Genomic DNA, 20579 nt, shown 5'->3' on the forward strand with positions numbered 1-20579 from the left:
ACAAAATGTGAAGTAATGATCATATATCATGCATAAATCATATATCATATATCATACAAAATGTGAAATTTTAATGACATACCTATTAGTCGTAGTATTTCCTAGATGCAATACTCGATTGGTCCATGCTTCAACAAATCTTTCCTTATGAGGATTCAACCATGTGTCTCTGACGTAGTCAAAGAAAATAATATTATCGACACATGCTTGCTCAAATACTTGCAAAAGTTCCTCGTACTCCTTCTCTTCAGAACAATAAACAATTTTCCTCCACAACTCAAGAATGGGTTCTTGCATGTCTTTCTTTAATATATACTGTTTGCATTTGGCTCCAACATTTTTGTTAATATGAAGTTGACAAAGTAAATTTGTTGAAGATGGAAATACAACTTTAATTGCATTCATTAAAGCCAGTTCTCTGTCAGTCACAATCACCTGAGGAAATGGCGTGTTTGAAAAAAACAACTCTTTTAACTTCTCCAATGCCCACCAAAAGTTGTCTTGACGTTCAGAATCCATATAAGCAAATGCAACATTAAATGTCAACCAAGTTGAAGTTACACCAACAATTTCAAACAACGGTAACCTATACTTGTTGGTTTTGTAGGTGCTATCCATGATCAATACAAGAGGGAACATGTTAAGCAAAGTTATGGAATCTGTGTGCGTCCAAAACATATCCCTCACAACGTTGGAGTCCTCATGAGTCCTACTCCAACAAGTATATTTCTCAGCTTCAAGTAACTTCAACAAATGTTGCATATCAGTTCTAGGTCCCATCAAATTCTTCCTGTATGTACTTCGTCGCTTGTAAATTTGATAGATACTAGTCACATTCTCCGTATCTCGATCTCTCAAAGATGACAAGATATGTCTCGGTGCAACGTGATACTTTGTCAACTCGTCAACATGTTTCTTATCTTCTTCTGTTAAGCGTCCCATAAATGCATTATTCTCAAAAGTAGCTACTAACTCATGGTTGTGAAGTCCACAGATTAAACTAATAATCCATCCTTCATCATTTTTCAGTGGTCTCGCTTTAAGTTTAAACGGACATCCACACTTTTTAGTTGAAGTACCTGTGTCATTTGTATTTGACTTATATTGTCCACCTCTATCACAACCAAGAATTACTTTTGACTTTCTTCCTCTCTTTCCAGTCTCTACGTCTGATCGAGTAATGATAACTGCTACTCGATTTTGTCGACCTATCTCTCTTGCCCATGATATGACAGCTTCTCGTGACTCAAAAATTTGATCAGTTGTAAATGCTTCAGTTAAATCTATAAATACTGGTCGTGTGTTTTCCATCCCTAGTTCAAAAAAACAATTCAAATAAAATAACAAACAAATTAAAAGCATATTAAAAAAAAAAAAAAAAATTAAGTACCGGATTTTTGAAATTTCCGGGTTAACTACCGGAAATTTCAAAAAACCAAATTTCCGGTGAACAAAAAATGACTACCGGATTTTTCAAATTTTTTGAAATTTCCGGTAGCTTCCGGAAATTTCAAAAATCCGGTATTCAAATTACAACTACTGGAAATTTCAGTTTCCAAATTTCCGGTAACAATTATAACTACCGGAAATTTTGATGCAACTTACCGGAAATTTCAGCAAGATCAGATTTTTGGGTAATTCTTTTTAACTGCTCGTAAATAAATTTTTTAAGGATAAAATTGGATTTTTAACAATTTGGGAGGTATAAGTTTAAATGGGGGGTACAATAGCCAATTCTCAGATTTTAGCATCACATATAACACACCAAAGAGCGGGGAAAACAATCTATTTTTCTTGATTGGCAATGCAATGAAGAAGTTAAAAGAGAACAAACACTGGTAGGGTCCACGTTTTTATTCTTTTTTTCTTTCTTTTTTTTTTTTTTTGCATAAAACAGAAGAAAACGAAGAAAATGACGTGTAATATATTTCTTCCAACTCATATTAAATTGGTGTTTGTGTAATACAAACAACACCGGTCAACAACCAATCAATAATAATGTTTTTAAATAATTAATTTAAATGATACATAAAATAATAATTTAATTATGTATCTTAAATCATTTAGTAAATAATCTAATTAAATAAATTGATTAATAATAAAATAATTAGAAAATTAATGAATTGAAAGAAAAAATAAATTTATTTTCTCCTCAATTAATACATTAAATCTATTCTACTTCTAATATATTTTTCTTTTCAATTTCTTTATACAACCAATTACACACTTGATAGTGTAGAAAAAGTTATTTATTATAGATTTCTCTTTTCAATTTCTTTATGTAACCTATTACATACTTGATGGTGTAGAAAAAACTGACTAATGATAGAGAATAAATTAATTAGTAAGAAAACATATTTAAATAGGTTTTTTATGAGCTATAGATGATTAAAAGTGGTGCTCATGCAAAGTTTTAGAATTAATAAACAAAACCATGAGTATTGGTCAAATTGATTTTTGATTTTGCAAATTGAACATATATTTTTAAAATTATAAAATGTCGATTAAAATAAAATAGTTAATTTGTAAACTTTTAATCTAACACTAAAGTTATTTCACATAAATTAGTTTATTGATGAAATTTAGATCTTTTATAAACTAATTGAATATATGATTTTTTCAACATCCATCAATAAAATCAATCTCATATGAACTAATTTATCAATAAATTAATTTATCTGTAATTAATTTATACACAGTTATAAATATCAACAAATTTTTAATCAAATTTTGTAAATAAATTAATTTATTCTTGATGATTATAATGCGTAATCAACTTTTAAAGTATACTTTTGATTTGAGTGATACATTTAAGGTATACTTTACAATCTAAGAAAGTATTTCCAATTTGCAAAATAATGAATTTGATCAACTCTTGCAAATTAAAGAACTCGAAAAGTTAATGGCAAGAGTGAAAATTATAGTCGGAACTTTATTTGTAACAGAAAAGGCGTATTGTAGCTGAGTTGAGAATCAGCATCAGAATTGAGTTCCATCCAACTTGATTGCATTGCTTAAACTTATACAAACACAGCTTTTTCCAATTCTTTTTCTATAACAGAAAAAGCTCTCAAATAGTTTTTGATTATGGAACTTACCTATAAACAAGGGTACTCACTCCAACCATTTCATTTCAGAAATCAAAGCATTAGGTTTCCACCTTCACTAAGGTTTTTACTCGCTCCTCACTCAACGTTTCCCTTTTCACTCACTTTTTTTTTGTGGTCTTTATTTATTCTTCTGTCTTATCCTTATTTCTAGATTTTTATAACAGAAGAACCATTCATTTATTCATTTTACAGCTTCTCGCTTAAATTCCAAGGGCAATCAAAACTCAGGTATAGATTCTTCAACCACTTCTAAATTATCTATTTGCTAATCTTCATTTTTAAATTATTATTATTATTATTATTATTATTATTATAAAATTAGGCAAATGTTATTGTGGACCGTTTTTATAGGTGTATCGGTGTTCAAAAGTTATTCAAAACTCTAACAAAGATTGACGACACTCTTTGGAATGATGTTACGACTGAGAAAATGACTCGATTGAAGTCACTTTGATAAAAAAAAAATAAATAAGGGAAAATGAACGTGTCTTTCAAAACTCAAATGGTCGAACTGACATAAATCAATTAGGTCACTGTCTGAGGCGTAACAACGAGAAGAGTTATTAAATTATACTTTTAACGAGGGTTGTCGACTTTCGTTAGAGTTTCAAGTGATTTTTAAACACAATCTAGGGTGGATCCACCTTATAATTTCCCTTGTTATAAATGTTAACTTGTTTTGTATATCCAGTTCTCACATTATCACTTTTTTTCCTTCCTTGGACTATAGAATGATTTGTATCTGGAGTAACAAGGTGGCTTGATGGTTTATGCAAAGAATCAAAGAGATTTTTTAGTGATAAGGAGTTCATGAGTTTAACTTTCACACTAATTAAATAACGACTAATAAGTAATGTTTGGATAGCGAACTTATTTCTATGATGTACAATCTTAATAATCACATTCTTCATCCATGAGAAACAAGAACTTGTAGTACTTATTATACTCTGACATAACTCATAATAATAAAAATATGGTAAACAAGTGCTCTTTTTAAATTAATATCAATAGTACAACATTACTTAGTCCGAGTGGAACTAGACTCAGATTTAAGCAAGGTTTCAAGTTTGAGCATTGTAGATTGAGAAAACGCGGTTGAGAAGGCTACACTCCACTAAAGGTGGTCAACCATGTTTCTCGATAGAGATTAGTTATAGGTAAAGTCAGTGGATACTCTAGACCAATATCATGGTTAACAAAAAATTAATATCAATATTATTTTTCTTGCTGGTGATATAAATGGAATGTGCTTGAAAGTATCACAATACTTTTTTCCCCTCAATGCTTAACGTATAAATTAATTGGTAATAAGCATAGCTGACAACTACTCAAGCTGTTTGTTTGTTATTGAATCCTGCAATCTGACCTAAGTAATCAGTTATGTGTAATTGATTAAGTGCACAGAACCTCATTTAACAGTCTATTTTGTTGTTCATAGATGAAATATTTCCATGTGTCACTTGATTGATGTTGTGTATTTCTAGATTAATTTGTTCTAAATTGTGTGAGACTGCAGGAGGGTTGTTAAAATGTCAGCAACTGAAGTCACGAATTCGAGGATCTCATACGAGTCCTTTGCAATAAAGCCTCCCTTGCACCCTACTTATGATTTGAAGGGCATTATCAAGTTGGCCCTTGCAGAAGATGCCGGGGATCGAGGTTTATGTCCAAACTTTCTTCTAGTTTCATGCTATAACTGTCTTGTTTCTTCCTGAGTTTTATTTTTTATTATTTCTATCTTTTCTTTATTCTAAAATATGTAGATTTTTCATACCGCCTCATATTAGGTGTCTGATTATGCTCGATTATTTGACAGTTTTATTTGTATGCATGGCATTGATTATAAGAAATGTTTCGATTGTAGGTGATATAACATGCATGGCGACTATTCCATTTGACATGGAAGTGGAAGCTTATTTCTTGGCAAAGGAGGATGGCATCGTTGCTGGAATTGCACTTGCGGAGATGATATTTAATGAGGTTGATCCTTCTTTAAAGGTATGAAGCAATGAGCGGATGCCGTATCGTTATAGTTGTGGTTAGTTTTTGGCCGAATCATTGAGGAATACTTTCAAATTTTCAGGTGGAGTGGTCTAAAAAAGATGGAGATTTTGTCCATAAAGGACTACAGTTTGGAAAAGTTTATGGTAAGATAATTATTATGAAAACTTGATTAGATAAGCTAATGGAATAAAATACATTTAAGTTTGTAATTGATATTATGAAAGGCTTCTATGAATCTTCAGTTATTCACATGTAGGACGGGCGCATAACATAGTTGTAGCTGAAAGGGTAGTGCTAAACTTTATGCAGAGGATGAGTGGCATTGCAACTTTAACCAAGGTATTTTTGATTTCTTCAATATTTTTCTTTTGTTAAATTCTATCTAGTATTCTTACAGCTACCAAACTGATTGCTCTGTAATCTCATTGAACTTAGCTAACTAACATTGTATGTTGTTTCTAAAGGTCCTTATTTGTTATAAGTCTATTGAAAAAAGTCTCGAAAATATTGAATTGAAATTGCGACATAGCCAGAATGGTTAAAAAGAGGGACAGAGTTCCCATTGTAGCATTCTTGACCTCTGGTTCTTTTTCTTATTGATACTGGCCAAGGCTATTCTTCAATAAAAATTCATCTTCTTATCGTATTTCTAGCTCTGTAACACCGACACTTCTGATTGAGACATGTCCCGGTGTCGAACACGTGTCGGGGTTTGACATTGACATGGCTCTGACACATTGATTACATTAAATTCATTTATTTTCTCAAAATTATTACCGGTGCAGACGAGAGAATTTCTGTGTCATTACTTTCAATTCATTTATTTTCTCAAAATCAAGTGTTATCCCACCTTGCATGGTTGATTACATGCGTTATTCAATGCCATAGCTGTATCAGAAACTGTTAGGTTTCAAATAAGAAGAAAGAGAGAATAGGAATTAAAAAGATAGAATAGCTCTGATATTATTCTTTTCAGAAGGTTATCAAACACCCTTACTAGGAAGAATTACCCCTTACAACTGAATACAGTTCTGATACAAGTTCCTTCCTATGTTCTCTTACCTACTTCCTTTATTTAAACTTACCTTCCTATCAACCGACTTAACTAACCACACAGCCTTATTCCTTCTAGAATATACTTTTAATACTCCCTCCTTCCGATCTCTAACAGAAACCAAATTTAGAACAAAACCGTTTAGAGCAAGGTTTTTTACTTGTTTTTCTTCCCGCATGACTGAATCAGTTAGGCACTTTTCCATTATCTTTTCTATAAGTGTTACTCCAACTTTCTTTTTTGAATATTCTTTACTTCGGCAACTACAACCTTTTCTCATTAGGCGATGTCTGCTACATAAATCAATTGACACCATCATCTTATGTTATGTATTTGGTCCAAACATAGATCATTTACATTTTTTTTTTCTTGGTCTCTAATTATTGGACTACCCTCCATCTGGCTTACTCTACAAGTCTTCTCCATACATGCCCAAACCACTTAAAAAAGAGATTATGTTGTCTTCTCTACTGTAGGGGCCGCCCCAATTTTTCCTCTAATAATTCTATTTCGAATTCTATCTGTTCTCGTGTATTCGCCCAAACTTGATTTTTCTTGTATGCCCTCTTATCTATGCTACACTTGGCTTGTGCACTTGATTGCTTCACCAACCATTACTACCATAAGAATTGCTGGTCTGGTAGTCATCCAGTAGAATTTTCCTTTTAGTTTGATAGTCATCTTGCAATCATAATTTACACTTCAAGCAAATCTCTAATAAGGTGCAGTATCTGTTGCTTTCTGATAAGAATTTATTTCACTAATAACAAAAGGTCGAGACTAGCTCCTTACACCACAAGGGAGTTTGGGATTTCTTGAAATACAAACAAACCAGAAAAGGAAAAAAAAATACAGAACAAAGAGAATTTTAGCCTTAGAAATGGCCAATCCCACCCAAACCCTCTCTCTGCACAATTTTTGTTATCCATTCTCCTCTTTCTTACTTTTTCCTCTCACATCCATCATCTCTCTTTTCTTTCCGGTCTCTTTTCCAAACTCTCAAGGTTGTTAAATCAGTTTTCGTAACAAATTCCATCTGCCCTACTCACATTGGTATCTAGGATGTTATCATATGAGACCTAACAATTGGACAGATTGGTGATGATAATATCGCTTCAAACATCTTTGTTACAAACATAATGAACAAATTATGGTTACAAATATGAAATACAAGTTTATTTACTTATGAATTCAGATTGGATAAAATATGGTTGTGGTACGTTTCATCAGGCCCAGTGATTTGTGAAATTACCATTGTTATCTTATATTTATCATTTGTGTTCTTATATTATGGTTTTCCACAGGCAATGGCAAATGCTGCATCCCCCGCATATATATTGGAGACTAGAAAAACTGCTCCGTGTTTACGTTTATTGGACAAGTGGGCGGTCTGCACTCTGAACCACTTCCTTGCATTTATTAATGACTATTTATTTATATTTTTACATATACAATATACTCAAAAAGCATTTGTAGATTTCCTTCTGCAGGTATTAATCGGAGGAGGTCGAAATCATAGGATGGGTTTGTTTGACATGGTTATGATAAAAGATAATCATATATCAACAGCTGGAGGTGTTACAAATGCCCTCAAAGCTGTTGACTTGTATCTAGAGAAAAATAACCTTCAATTGGAGGTTGAGGTAGTACTCTCTTTCACCGTTTCACACATTCTTTCCCTTTTTGTTTTTTAGGTCTTGTTGGTCATTTCTCTATTTGAAACTTTGTGAAAATTGTGATGCCTGTCATGTTCCAACTGACATATTTGCTGTTACTTTGAGTATTTACATTTTAAGATGAAATGTTGGGCAATGTGATGATGATTTGTGAATCAAATGATTTGTTAATCAGCATCAATATGGCAAGAACCGATTTATTGATAACTAATAAATGGAGTATTGGATTATAATTAGTAATAACTCTTTAAAATGAGGAAAATCTTTCTTGATTACACTGAGAAACAAAAAACAAAGACAGAAATACCTGCAGATCTATGAGGGTCTACTTCCTAGTTGCTCTAAGGCCCTAATTCTTGATGAAATTGTCTTAACCCTTCTCTCTGCATTGCAGCCAATTTTTTCCTTCTTTGCTCCCATGTGCCATATGTGCAGGGTAGTTAAAACTTAAATCCCATCTGTTAGAACAACAACCCACCCTGGTTCAAAAGAAAAGAGATACGAAAAAGACAAACAAAGAAAACATGAGATTTGATCACGGAGATCAGCCAATTGTGCCTACGTCTCCGATTGCAGAGCGGCTGCAATACCTTTCTATTATTCAAGCTTAGGATTACAGATTACAACTTGTGTTTAAATACTACAACTCAGTTTACAAGATTAATTCTGAACCTTACCGCAAGGGGCTTTGTCTCCCATTCGAACGACCTGACCACTTTTCAGGAAACTATGAGCCATACCCAACACCATCTTACATGTCTTTACATCCATTGGTCTTCGCTGTGCAAAATGACATTGTTTTGGCTTTCCATCTTAGAGTGATTTGTATGAATGAAGTCAAATTTAAGTGTGGATTTGGTGTTTTTTATGGTATGGCTGTCCATGCCTGTAAAGGACCAGTTATGGCTGCAGATACACTATTGTAAGGTTGTGTTTTTCACAGGTTGAAACCAGGACTCTTGAGGAAGTGGAAGAAGTATTACATTATGCTTCGCAAACAAAGACTTCTGTAACTCGAATAATGTTGGACAATATGGTTGTACCGTTACCAAATGGAGATGTGGATATATCTATGCTGAAAGATGCTGTGCGGTTGGTCAATGGGAGATTTGAAACTGAGGTATTCTTCACTAAATTTGTTTCATTTAACCTGCATCGTATTAATGGGATTATCTGTTGACTAAATGATTCAGAGTATTTGGTACTGTTTTCATGTTTTCAACCACTTTCCTTTGGACTTGTTTCTTACATTATTGTAATTGTAATAACTTCTTACACTTTTGAGAATGTACTTATATTTTTTTATGAGATCGAGGAAATTAATTACAATCAACTAAATTTCTTAATAGGTGCAAAGTTAGAGTTATTGTTTCTAATAATCAAGACCGGAGGGAGTAATTTCCTCTTCATGTTCTTAACTAATTTCTATTTTATCATATTTGTGATGCCAGGCTTCAGGCAATGTTACTATAGATACAGTACATAAAATCGGGCAAAGTGGAGTAACCTACATTTCTAGGTAAATTTTTTCATCCACTGCAGCTGCACTTCATAAAATCCAGTATCATAAAACGTAATAAATTTTCCTTCAATTTCATATGTATTGTTGAATTTTTCGCATGGACATTATTTATATCGTTGTGAAAGTAAAACATAGTCTGATGCATCCAAGACATTGTTATAATGTTTTAAGAAACTCACATTCGGTACTAATTGCACTGACTTGGCTTTTCTGCAGTGGTTCCTTGACTCATTCAGTGAAAGCACTTGACATCTCCCTCAAAATTGATACTGAATTGGCACTGAAAGTTGGAAGGCGCACCGGAAGAGCTTGATTATGATATTTTCTTCCTTGCTGGTCTTCACTATGCTGTATGCATATCTTGAATTGCCTTATTTTGGAATCCGATGTGACCTTCATAAAGTAACAAAACTCAATTGGCTAGATGGTCGCTAGAATAACTGAGTCCTGTTCCATCAATCAGCATGACAGAATAAGCAATATTTTCAGAATTGGAACAGTTCAATGTAAATAAATTGGGTTTCTTTGGTGACCATGTTAGGATAAACAAAAACTGTTATGAGTAAGTTAAGATATAAGTCTATTAAATTTTATCCTATTCTATGTATGAGTATGGTAAGCTGTTACTTGTACTAATGTTTTATGAATCTAATAATTCGCGGGATAATATGTTATGTAATTGTGGTCAAGAAAATAACAATAAATGATGTAAGCAGTTGCGTCTCATCGTGGTTTAGGACGACAAATGGTGGCATTGGCGAATCTTGGATAAAATATTGGGGTAACAAATATTAATTGAGACATTATAATTGAAGTTTTATAATTTTTATCTTTGTCGAAAACTTTCTTTTTAAAAAATACACCAATTTTCTTATGTTTAAACCTAATGTCACTCTTAAAAATTTACACAGATTAATTAAAATAATTCACAAATTAATTACAACAATTAACAACTAGTATCAAATCATATTATATATTAATTTTTAACATGTAAAAGTTTGTTATAGTTTGATAATAAGTAGTAGTTGGGTTGTTAATTTGAGTATTAAAGTTTATTTGTTCGATATAAGTTAGTTTATCATTCGATATTAGATAGTTTATCTGTATATAGAGTTTATTGTATTAATTTTATTAGTATAATTTCTAATAAATTTCTACTTCATTTCTCGTTTATCTTTTCAATCGCGTAATTTCTAATATGATATTACCAATTTGGATGTGATTTAAGAACCATTAAATAATCTCTTTTACATTGTAGTAAAGATAAGAAGAAGATTATTGTTGACAAAAACAATTGACATTTGTTTTTTACTCTATTTATAGAGAAAAATTACTTAAGTAGAAAAAAAAGATAAAAAATATGAAGAAAAAAAAAAGACATGATGTCAGTTTTTCAAAACTCTAGAAATTCAAAGATATTTTAATAACTTATCAATTATTATTTATATAAAAAAATTAAAATATTCAATTATTATTTATATAAAAAAAATTAAAATATAGAGATTATCGTGACTCTTCTTGAGAAGATCCACCACTGGATGGTGGTGACTTATAGTATTAAACAATATTGCATGTTGAGTTTGTGGTGGATGTGATTATTATTATTATAAACAAATGTTAGTAATTGGTTTGTAGTAGAAGACAAAATTTGTTAACAGTAAAGATAGTATGGTGAACCTCCTTCATAATATTTTTAATATTTTTGTTGCGTCTCAATCCATACCATTGAACTATACCTTCGAGTGGATGCGATAATGATATAATTTATATTGATATCCTTTTTATAAGAGTCTAAGAGGGGGCACTGCTAGGATTAAGATGGACCAACAAACTAAGTCAATATTAAAAACATCTCTCTCAATTAGTTGCAAAGTTTAACAGCCAAAAGATTTACCAATACACAAATTAAAGTTGTACTTTGTTGCTCAATTAGATAATGCATCAAGTTTGAGGGAGTATGATTCTCTTTCAACTTGTGTAATTCATTTTTTTGTTTTCTCAAAAAAAAGAAAAACACTATTTAAGGAGTGATATTATCAAAGTCAGATAAATTAACCATTATTCACGACTATATTGTTTTAATAATTAACAATAATGTGCTACATTTCTTAGTCTTTTTCCTTGAGACTTACAAACATATTTTAATTATTGCAACAACAGTAAATGTGATTCATATAGCACACAAATAAGTGCTCTTACATTAAACCAAGCATTAATAAAAGCACTAGAAATTATTTTCATTTGTTCCCAGTTTAGCTTCAAGGTTAGGAAGCCACAGCTATTGAACTACTTCCTTCATTGATTGGCATAAAACTCACCCTTTTCTGCAAATGTTTATAATAATTCAAAACAAACAATTTAGTAGGTGCAATGCAAACTATTTTATTCATGTTGATTTGATTTATAACCTACAAACTGTATAGATTATATATCTATGCATGCATGATTATGCACATAATAGCAATATTTTTGCACCTACTTTTTCATAAATAAAAATAATAATCAAATTGAATAATTTTTTTAATAAATTTAAATTATAAAATATCTATAGAAGAATCATTATCCGCTGCAAAACCAACATATTGAAAATGACATTTTTCATAAGTTAATAATATTTTTGTTTGGATATCAATATATTTCTGTTGGACCTGCCGGATTAGAGTCATATTGATATATCTAGGATCATACTGTGATGAAATTGCAGGGTAATCCATAATTTGACCAAAAATATGAAAAACTTTAAGGTCATTAATTAAATAAATAAATAAAAGCACCCTCATCTCTTGAAGGCCATTAATTAATGAATGTTCTTATGATGCTTCACATATACTGTATATGTTATGCCACAAGTTAGTTGGCACAATTTTCCATTGAAAAAAAAAATCAAATTATACACATTAGTAATCAAAATATTATTTTAACAATTAAATTATGTCAAATGTGTACTATCTATATTATCATTTTAGCTTTCATAGATTCATCCTCTCCCTCTCTATGGTCAAATATGTCTAGAAAATTAGATAACAAAATAACTTTTTTTTTCCTTCTAAATAAGCCTTCAATGCCCTCCTTTGTCCTTGTATTATTTATGCATTTAAAAGACTAATTTAAAATATATAGAAAATTCATTCAATAGTTGATTTTAAGGATGATATATCATTTGAAGTCTTTTTAACATAATATCTATCATCATCAAGAAACTAATATATTTTTTCCTAACTCTTTTGTAGTAGGAAAATGAGTTATAATAATTTGGAATTGTTTCTTGATATATTTTTTTCTAACTCTTTTGTAGTAGGAAAATGAGTTATAATAATTTGAAATTTGATTATCACGTAAGTAAAATCCGACTAAAAATTATTTTGATAAAAGAAATCAAATCAAATACATATAAATTTCAAATTATTTAAACATTAATCAAAGTGCATCAATTGTAATGCCAACTATTTGGTTATGTATTTTTTGAAGAGATATTAATCATCAATAAAGTGGTGAATTTTACACCGATAATATAATTATATAAAATAAAAAAATAAAAACTACTTTCTATGTGTTCAATCTTTACACCGTTATGTTATATGTTATCTTTTCAAAAACTAAATGTGTTCAATCTTTCTAAAAAAAACTTTTGAAGATTAACTATTTTATTTTCTCATAATGAAAAACAAACAAAAATATTGTTTCTTGAATCATACCTCATACCCCTTTTTGAATTCATCAGCTCCTATACTACCTTTCCAATGCATTTCCTTTTTCATTTTCTTATCATTGTTTCCATTAGCCATGCAAAGACTCATAATCTTCTCAGCAGCCTCACCTTCATCTTTGCTACTTTGCATCAACTTCTCAACCTCTGCCTTTGGAAGTCTCATTTTCAACCTCACCGCGCCATTCTCCATCACTTCTCTTCCCTCCAAACCGCTCATTGATTTCATAATCGATAGGTCAGAAGCAGACCTTCGAGCTAAAGACAGGTTTTCGAGCCTGTCTTTAGCACTCACATTAATCACTGAACGAACCCTTCTCGTAACTCTACTTTCTTTTGGAAGTTCCACAAGAAAATAGAGCCTTTTTGGCTTCAAATCTTTGTGTGATTCCAATGGCTTTGCTCTTATACCATAATGCTTCACTTCCTCAGATTCTAACAAAACAAGACCAGGGTGATCCTTAAGCACTTCACCAACTTTTATTGGTGTCTTTAGCTTAAATGTTTCACCATCAATTTTCATTACCTTTGTGGTCTTTTTTCCACCAAAACTATTTCCCATTAGTAACAAAAATTTGGGTTGGTTTGGTTTGGTTTCTCACTTCTTTTGAGCACTAAATTAAGAGCTGCAAAAATTATTTATGATATAACAATTAATAAACAATTTTTGGTTCCGGGTAATGCTCACAAAGAACCAAAGATACAACATTTACATGTGAATTGGTGGTTGTGAGACAATGACATGGTTGTGTATTTGAATATGAGTTGTTGTGGATTTTTGCCTCCATGGTCAATAAAGAAGACAATATAATGTTTGAAAACCAGACAAAGTTTTGACAAATGTATCTAAACTAAAAACATCACCATTTCTCTTTCCTAAAGACAAATAAAAATAAAAATAAATACACATCTATTTGATATGTTGAAGTGCAAGTTCAAAATTGTCATTCCTTCACAATAAATGTGTATAAGTTTCGCTGCTACTTTTAAATCACACAAAAATAGAACAAATGGTTGTTTTTCAATCTCGGGCAGACGATGCATGTGAAAAAAATACCAATTAAAGAAGTTAATTCTTTAAATGGATATGAGTTAACGATGCAGAGTTACTTTAAATTATTTTTTTAAGTTAAAATTTTTTTGTTTTAAAAAAAAAAAAAAACAAGTGGGGCAACATAAACCTAACTAAGGAAAGAAAAAGCTTAAAAAAAAGTTTATCAAATCATGCAGATTTTATGTCCTTAAATGTAAATTAAAAACTATAACGTTCTTCTGTATATTCTTTTTTTTCTCCTTAGAAAGCATCTGCGTAAAAGTCTCTTCATTGACACTAAAGCGATTTTGCAAATTAATATTTGTTGTCTTCTCATCTTTTCTATAATTTGTTTTTCTAGTATATCTATTTAAAAAAAAAATACCGCCATATCTCTTAGTCATCAACAATCTTGAGATATAAATTATCGTCATTAGTCAATAAAAATAACATTTAAATATATTATGCTCGACACAATAATAGTCTTTAAACTGACTTCCAAATAAGAAAATATTTAATAATTTTGAGCATTATGTTTTAACACTACATCCCTGCAACACCAATAATATTCATATATAAACATCGGTAATCCTGATAAGATAGAACCAAATATCCAATAAATTACATTTTTAAAGGTTATATATTGTTTGTACCTCATATACTTAAAATGTATATAGAATTGTTTTTAATTTATCAAAATCAAGTGAGTCTATGTTAGACGTTTCTTCACGATTTTTTAAGTTAGTTTCAATTATTGCTTCTAATGATAGTTTAGTTTTTGTATTAAAAAAAAAAAAAAAAAAAACTAGAGCAAGCATAGTTGCTACAAGTGCTATTTGTTATAGGCCTTGTATTGATTTTTGTTTTGTTTTTCAACAACCATGATATAAACTTCAAATTGATGTCCCAATTGACATTTTTTTAAATGTCAAAAGAGTTTGGTTTGGTTTTTTTATCTTTTCAACGATGCTACTTACAAACGGTATTCACGGTAGAGATTCAAGATTCAAAGAAAAATTTCAGAGGTATATAAGACATTTGTAACACGTGAAGTGACATCTATTTTGACTTAAATGTGAAACGCACTAATATTTTAGCACCAAGCTAGAGTTCCTAATTGGGAGTTGTTGAAAAGAGATTTAGTTCAAAATCAAACATCCAATAGTAAGTAATAATAATATATATCATAAAGTAAATACTTAACTTTTTGGGTAATGCAGTGCATTTGACAATGAATAAAGTTTAGGTCAATAACAAGAATTATTTTGTATAGTTATAAGAATTTAGCTATATTCTTTGAATACACACATGAAAAAAATAGAAATAGTTATAACTAAGTAATATAATTTTTTTAATATTTAAAAAAATAATAATAATTAAATAATATAAAATTTTAAAATAATTAAAAGAAATATATGTATTTAAATAGTATGTTTAAATTCTTGTAATTATACAAGAATTGCTCGGATAATGAAGAATATTATGAACACAAGTGTCTTAAAAAGTTTGATTAGTGTAGTCCAAATGAATAGGTAGCCTCATGAACTTTTAGAAGTGATCATATAGTTGAACAAAAACAAAAAATAAGACATCATATGTAGCTAAGGGTGAACTTTACCCGTCACCTTTGTAAAGGTATTTTCTTCTTTAATGTTTGGTTGACTTTGCCACCTCAATGAAATGATCTAATTTGAAGATTCCAAAAGGACTAAAACAACCCTCTCTTCCTACAAAATCTAGGCATAATAGAATGAAAAAGTGTATAAAAAGTAATAGGTAATTAATTTAAGGCTAAATTATATCTGTAGTTCCTTAACTTAATTTCAGGTAACGTTTTAGTCTTTTATCTTTTTTTTTTCCGACTTAGTCCTTTATTTTAATTTTAAATGACAATTTGATATTTTATGTTTTAAAATTTCAACAACGTTATCCTTTTTTAAACAAAAATTCAAAAAAAAAATTTCAATCAAAACTCATAAAATTAATTATATTCTTCAATATAATACAAATTTCATCAAATCCGTAACGCAAATCTTCAAATAAATTCAGATTTTCATACTTTATTTGATATTATTAGGAATAAAGGACTAAATCGGGAGAAAAAAAAGATAAGGGACTAAAACGTTACCTGAAATTAAGTTAAAGGACCACGAATGTAATTTAACATTAATTTAATTATGTCCTTATTGAATCGTATAAGTAACTATTTATATCTTTTATGTAACACTAATCTATTATATCTATTATATATATTTAAAACAGACTTCCGATGCCACCTCATTATATTTTGCCACTCATCATATTTCATCCACATCAGCACAAAAGTTAATGTTTACCTCTTGAGAGTACCCCTCCTCTTTCAACAACTTCTCCTCTTCCTTCCACAATTTCTTTAATACCTCCAAAATCTATTTGATAATATTATTTTATAATAAATTTATAAATTATAAAATTATTTTACAATTATTTATAATAAATTTATAATTTATAAATTGTTTTACAATTTGATAATAATTTATAATTTATATTATTATCAAATTATTTTATAAGTTATTTTGTAATAAGTTTATAAATTATTTTATAATATTATTAGTCATTTACCAATGATAATAATTTATATTATTATACATTAAATTCAATTGAAATAAACCACTTAATCCCTCATAATCGACATAAATACTCTTTATGAGGAGTAATGATTTTATACATTAAAAATTCAATTACTCATCAATGTAGATTCATTTATAGTTACTTTCAATTTATGTCAATCCATTTTTATTAGTAATATTTTATAAAATAAAATATATATTCTATTTGACAGAAAATACACAAATTATCATTATATATTCTACAATATAATTCAACATTAACATTTTTTTAAAATAAAAAATATTAAATAGTCAACTATATTTTAAAATTTTTAAATCTTATTGTTGGATTTGTATTTTACATTTTATTTCATCAAATAAATACAAGTATCATTATATGTTGAAAAATAAATTGACAATCAAAGTACAATGAGTCAAACAATTTACCTATATAATAAGTTATCATACGAATTTTACAACATATTTTAAAAATTAAATTAAATAATTGTGATAAACATGACTTTCTCTCATTTTAATTTCCTAATCATATTCAATTGTTATAAATCAATAAAGTAATATTATAAGATAACTATATTTATAATACATAAAATATTACTTATAAAACTTATAAAATTATAAAATTATTTTACAATTATTTATAATAAATTTATAATTTATAAATTACTTTACAATTTGATAATAATTTATAATTTATATTATTATCAAATTATTTTATAAGTTATTTTATAATAAAATTATAAATTATTTTATAATATTATTAGTCATTTACCAATGGTAATAATTTATATTTTTAGTCATTAAATTCAATTGGAAAAAAACACCTAATTACTCATAATGGACATAAATACTCATTATTTAATCCTCCTTTCATGAACAAAATCATAATGGACATAAAAATATATATTCTATTTGATAGAAAATACACAAATTCATTAAAAATAATCATAAAATACGAAAATATAAAAAATTATTAAAAAAATTATTAAAAAAAATTATTTCCAATTATTAAAATCTATTATCTATTATATATATTTAAAATAGACTTCCGATGCCACAACAACTTTTTTTTTTTACAAACTCGATGAAATATATTCAATAATTTTTTTTATAACAACTTCTCATGCTCGCAATTAAAACATCATACTAATAAAAGAAATAAATTTAGCTACGCTACAATATAATTCAACATTAACATTTTTTACGTCTTATTTTTGGGTTTGTATTTTACATTTTATTTCATCAAATAACTACAAGTACCATTATATGTTGAAAAATAAATTAATAATCAAAGTATAATGAGTCAAACAATTATCCTATATAATAAGTTATCATACAAATTTTACAAAATATTTTAAAAATTAAATTAGATGATTGTGATAAACATGATTTTCTTTCATTTTAATTTTCTTAATCATATTCAATTATACAAATCAATAAAGTAATATTATAAGATAACTATATTTATAATACATAAAATATTACTTATAAAACTTATAAAATTAATTACTAGTTAGCTATATTTATAATACATAAAATATTACTTATAAAACTTATAAAATTAATTACTAGTTAGCTATTAATCATAAGAACAATAATGACATGTTTCCCTTCGCATAATGTAATTATATATATTTTAGTTTTTTTTGTCTAATACTATAACAAAATTAATATCATCCATTTTTACATTAAAACTGTTAAGTTGATGACATAGTTATTTTTTATAATATATAAAAAGAAAAATTATTGACCAATCCACCCAAGAGCGAAACAAGAATGAAAGTTTCAACTCAATCATCTAAGTTGATCATCTCCATTCCACAATTTTTTTAAAATAGTTTCAATAAAAAAAGTCATATGAAATTATTCAATAAAAAAAAGTTTCAAATACAATAGAAAATATTGGAGAGCCCATAAATTCTTCTTGATCATGTGAATTGGGCTCTCAATTTTTATCTTTGAGTTGGGCTAAAGCATCTCCATCAAGTTATAGAAAGGTAACTCAATTTGGTGCAACCTTTAATTGACATGGGTCTTCATTTTCTTTAATCTTTAATCATTTGGTGAATTGAGTGCATTTATATCACCATGTTAATCATAAGTTATTGATAAATTGAATGGATACAATTTTAAAACACTCATGTACTTGTATCAATTCATTTTATCAGTAACGATTTCAGATTTCACTTTCATATCCACTCATATAATACTAATATAAGAACACAATCTATTAAAAAAAATTATCCAACTCAAATTCTCATTAAACAACAAAATTGTCTTACAAATCTCATGTTGAAACATAATGCAACTATATATTAAAAGACGAAATCAAAACAACAGATAGAATAATGTTTAGAAGATCCACGTTCCAACAAAAAAATATTTAGGAATACATTCTATTAATTTGATTTTCAAATTCACCAAGAAATGTAACTTTTTAGAACAAGTAACATATCTTTCTTTATGTTCTAGTACATAGAAATCCTCTAAGTATTATCCATATGAATAATATTTGAGAATAAGTGAACCATATATAGGAAACTATAGGTAACTCAAACTTATTTGTCTAAGTTATTACTCTCACATTATTAAACATTAATTACATACCAATCAAAAATATATAAATTAAAAATCCTTCTATATGTTGTTTTCATTTTTGTTATTGGACTCTTTCACCAATGAAACACCACTTTCTTCATCCATTTTTGATTGAGTCTTACCCTCAACTTTATCCATATCCTTTTGTCCCTTTGCTACATCATAAGATGCATGTACTCCTACAAGCAAGTAATAGACCACCAAAAAAGCACTCCACAAACCAAATCTCTTAAATGAAGCCTTATCCAATGTTCCAAGAAGGAAAATATTGATTCCAATAGAAGCACAAGGCAAAAAAGGCACAAATGGCACACCCCAAATCTTTGGCTTTTTTGCAAGTGGAACAAAAATCCAAATGCCGATTGTCCCCACAAACCAAACAGGTACTAATACTGCATAACCAATCCACCCTGTCGTTTTAGACCAATAAATGGAACATCCAATTGAAGATCCTAGTATAAGAAACATGAATCCAACAAATTTGATAACATCAAACCTTGATGTGACACCTCTAACACAATATCTCCTAACCAAAAGTGCCAATGCCACAAGTGAAAACAAAAACAAAGTTGAAATTGAAAGCAAATTAGCTAGAACATCAAGGCTTGTGAAAAATGCAACAATTGCAGTTGCACAAAACATAACAATAGTTGCATTAATTGGTGTTCCTGTTTTTTCATTCACTCTAGCAAACCATAAAGGTAACAAATTTGTTCTAGCAATGTGTGTTAGATACCTTGCTTGACCAACAGCACCAACAAGCAAAACACTAGTCATTCCTTTCAATGCTCCAAATGCAACAATATACTTAGCCCATTTCATTCCAACAACTTCAAATGCAACTGAAAAAGCAGCATTCTCATCAACATTTGAATATTTTTGCATCAAACAAAGTGTCACACCCATCATGCAATAAATAAATGTTACAAGTGTCATTGATCCTATAAGACCAATTGGTATATCTTTTCCTGGATTCTTTGTCTCCTCAGCCATTGTTGAAACAGCATCAAATCCAACATAAGCAAAGAACAAAACAGCAGCTGATTCAAAAATTCCTCTGCTTCCAAAAGGAGTGAAATCAGAGTAATTTTCAATTTTTGCTTTTGATAAACCAGCAACTATGATGAACATTAAGACAATGACATGTACTATTGAAGCAATGTAGTTCAAACGTGAGGAACCCTTTGTGCTGAAAACAGCAAAGGTACAAATGATGGCTAGAACAAAAACAGCAATTGGGTCAAGTTTGTTGTAGTTGCGTGAAAGAGTG

General features: G+C 29.0%; 3 protein-coding genes and 1 long non-coding RNA gene across 5 annotated transcripts in view; 1 reads left to right on the forward strand and 3 right to left on the reverse strand.

Moving 5' to 3' along the window:
• Nucleotides 1–2849: 2849 nt before the first annotated feature.
• Nucleotides 2850–10092, forward strand: LOC101508454 (nicotinate-nucleotide pyrophosphorylase [carboxylating], chloroplastic). 2 transcript variants are annotated; one of them, XM_004498266.3, is made up of 11 exons: nt 2850–3170; nt 3303–3338; nt 4627–4769; nt 4975–5108; nt 5194–5257; nt 5371–5453; nt 7473–7556; nt 7659–7811; nt 8788–8964; nt 9296–9363; nt 9583–10092. In XM_004498266.3, exons 1-11 carry the CDS (start codon nt 3088–3090, stop codon nt 9677–9679), a joined length of 1122 nt encoding a protein of 373 aa, XP_004498323.1. In that variant the 5' UTR covers nt 2850–3087; the 3' UTR covers nt 9680–10092. The 2 variants fall into 2 exon arrangements, with proteins under 2 accessions (XP_004498323.1, XP_073223887.1); XM_073367786.1 differs by having other exon boundaries at nt 2852–3170; nt 3275–3338.
• Nucleotides 7898–9683, reverse strand: LOC140920152 (uncharacterized). The gene is made up of 2 exons (XR_012162766.1): nt 9546–9683; nt 7898–8994 (listed from the first exon to the last, which is right to left on the reverse strand). It is a non-coding gene; the product is annotated as an uncharacterized lncRNA (long non-coding RNA).
• Nucleotides 10093–11408: 1316 nt separating the features above from the next.
• On the reverse strand, nt 11409–13774 carry LOC101508987 (uncharacterized protein At1g66480). Its single transcript, XM_004498267.4, has 2 exons — nt 13062–13774; nt 11409–11690 (listed from the first exon to the last, which is right to left on the reverse strand). Exons 1-2 carry the CDS (start codon nt 13632–13634, stop codon nt 11631–11633), a joined length of 633 nt encoding a protein of 210 aa, XP_004498324.1. The 5' UTR covers nt 13635–13774; the 3' UTR covers nt 11409–11630.
• A 5304-nt stretch (nt 13775–19078) lies between these two features.
• LOC101512309 (cationic amino acid transporter 1-like) overlaps nt 19079–20579 on the reverse strand; it is a 5867-nt gene continuing 4366 nt past the window's right edge. The window contains exon 4 of the mRNA XM_073367235.1: nt 19079–20579. This exon is cut by the window's right edge and continues 17 nt beyond it. Within this exon, the coding sequence (XP_073223336.1) occupies nt 19349–20579 (1231 nt within the window). The 3' untranslated portion in view covers nt 19079–19348.

Source organism: Cicer arietinum, chromosome 4, assembly GCF_000331145.2.
Source record: "Cicer arietinum cultivar CDC Frontier isolate Library 1 chromosome 4, Cicar.CDCFrontier_v2.0, whole genome shotgun sequence".
In the NCBI taxonomy this organism is placed as follows: Eukaryota; Viridiplantae; Streptophyta; class Magnoliopsida; order Fabales; family Fabaceae; genus Cicer; species Cicer arietinum.